At 36.7% G+C, this 1,378-nt stretch overlaps 1 protein-coding gene across 1 annotated transcript in view; it reads left to right on the top strand.

The window, feature by feature from the left end:
- hook1 (hook microtubule-tethering protein 1) overlaps positions 1-1,378 on the top strand; it is a gene marked incomplete in the record, with an annotated part of 34,695 nt that overhangs the window by 25,413 nt on the left and 7,904 nt on the right. The window contains 4 exon segments of the mRNA XM_014034748.1: positions 300-410; positions 485-572; positions 649-715; positions 789-929. Coding sequence (XP_013890202.1) covers positions 300-410; positions 485-572; positions 649-715; positions 789-929 — 407 coding nt within the window.

Genomic DNA, 1,378 nt, shown 5'->3' with positions numbered 1-1,378 from the left:
ATATATATCTTATTCTTTTTTTTTGGTAAAAAAAAATTCAAAACACAAATTTGGTTTCCTTCTCATTTGAGTGTATATGGATTGTTTACAGTAAAAATGTTCCCTGTACATATACAAATTCACATTTAAGGGGTTATGAGTCTGATTAAAGTGTGCATAAATCAGCTATCAGCTAGTAAACTGGCCTGGTGCCTCATTTTTAATAAGTGCAAAAATAAGTGTAAGAATGTGAGTCACATCTTCTACAAATATATTTTCCCGTTTGTTAACATCTTGTGGTTGTTTTGTTTGTTTTTAAGGTCCAGGAGCTACACAGGAAGATGTCTGAAGAGACGAGGCGATCAGATACTCTGGCTTTTGAGATGAAAAAGTTGGAGGAAAAACACGAAGCTGTGATCAAAGAAAAAGAGGTCCAGCATCTTTGGAAACACATCAGTAATATATTATTTTCTTATAAAACTCTTGTTTTTTTCTGCTCCCTTAGAGGATCATCATTGAGAGAGATTCTCTCAGAGAAATTAATGAGGAGCTTCGATGTTCTCAGGCTCAGGAGCACCAGCTCTTCCAAGCAGGTACCTTATCACACAGCTATGTAACAGGGATTATGATGATGATGCTAGTSTGCTTTCTTTTTTTTTTCTCTTGTAGGGATGCTTACCTCTGGCAGCCCAAGCCATGACAACCTGGCAGCTGAAATTTTGCCTGTTGAATACAGGTATTTACTGGTACAATGTATAGCTTGTGCTGTATGTTGAGTGTGAGAGCACTGACTCAGTGTGTTTATTTAGAGAAAAGTTCATCAGACTGCAGCATGAGAATAAGATGCTGAGGGTGCAGCAGGAAGAATTGGAGCAGGAGAAGATCGCGGCCCTGCAGACTCAGCTGGAAGAAGCAGATAAGACCTGCAGTGAACTGAAAACCGAGAACAGGTTAACAGTTTTTTATATATTCCTGTTAACATTTTCTAAACAAGATACTGGATGATGGTAGCATATACAGAAAGTAGACGTACATTCACTATATATAAAGACACACACGTTTTTTTTCCCCACTGTCTGAAAACTCACAAACTTTTCCTGTTTTAGGTCAATTAGGATTACCAACATTTTTCTGTTTGCTAAATTCCAGAATAATGAGAAGGACAAATTTTAAGACAATTTTTATTCCTTTCTTTAAATTCAAAAGTTAAAATACACTTCTTTAGTATTTGGTACCAATGGGCCTCATGCAAGAACATGTTCGTATTCTTATCCTAAATTTCTCTTACTTTTGTTCGTTTGAAGGGTTCGTACGAACATGTCACGTCAGATTCAACAAACTCTTCTATCTTCAGGAAAAGTGTGTAAATGAGCTGCGTAAATTACACCTGTTCGTATCC

This window comes from Austrofundulus limnaeus, unplaced genomic scaffold (assembly GCF_001266775.1).
Source record: "Austrofundulus limnaeus strain Quisiro unplaced genomic scaffold, Austrofundulus_limnaeus-1.0 Scaffold2276, whole genome shotgun sequence".
NCBI classification, from domain to species: Eukaryota; Metazoa; Chordata; class Actinopteri; order Cyprinodontiformes; family Rivulidae; genus Austrofundulus; species Austrofundulus limnaeus.
Note: the sequence above shows the minus strand (reverse complement) of the source record. Positions and strands in the feature narration are given on the sequence as shown.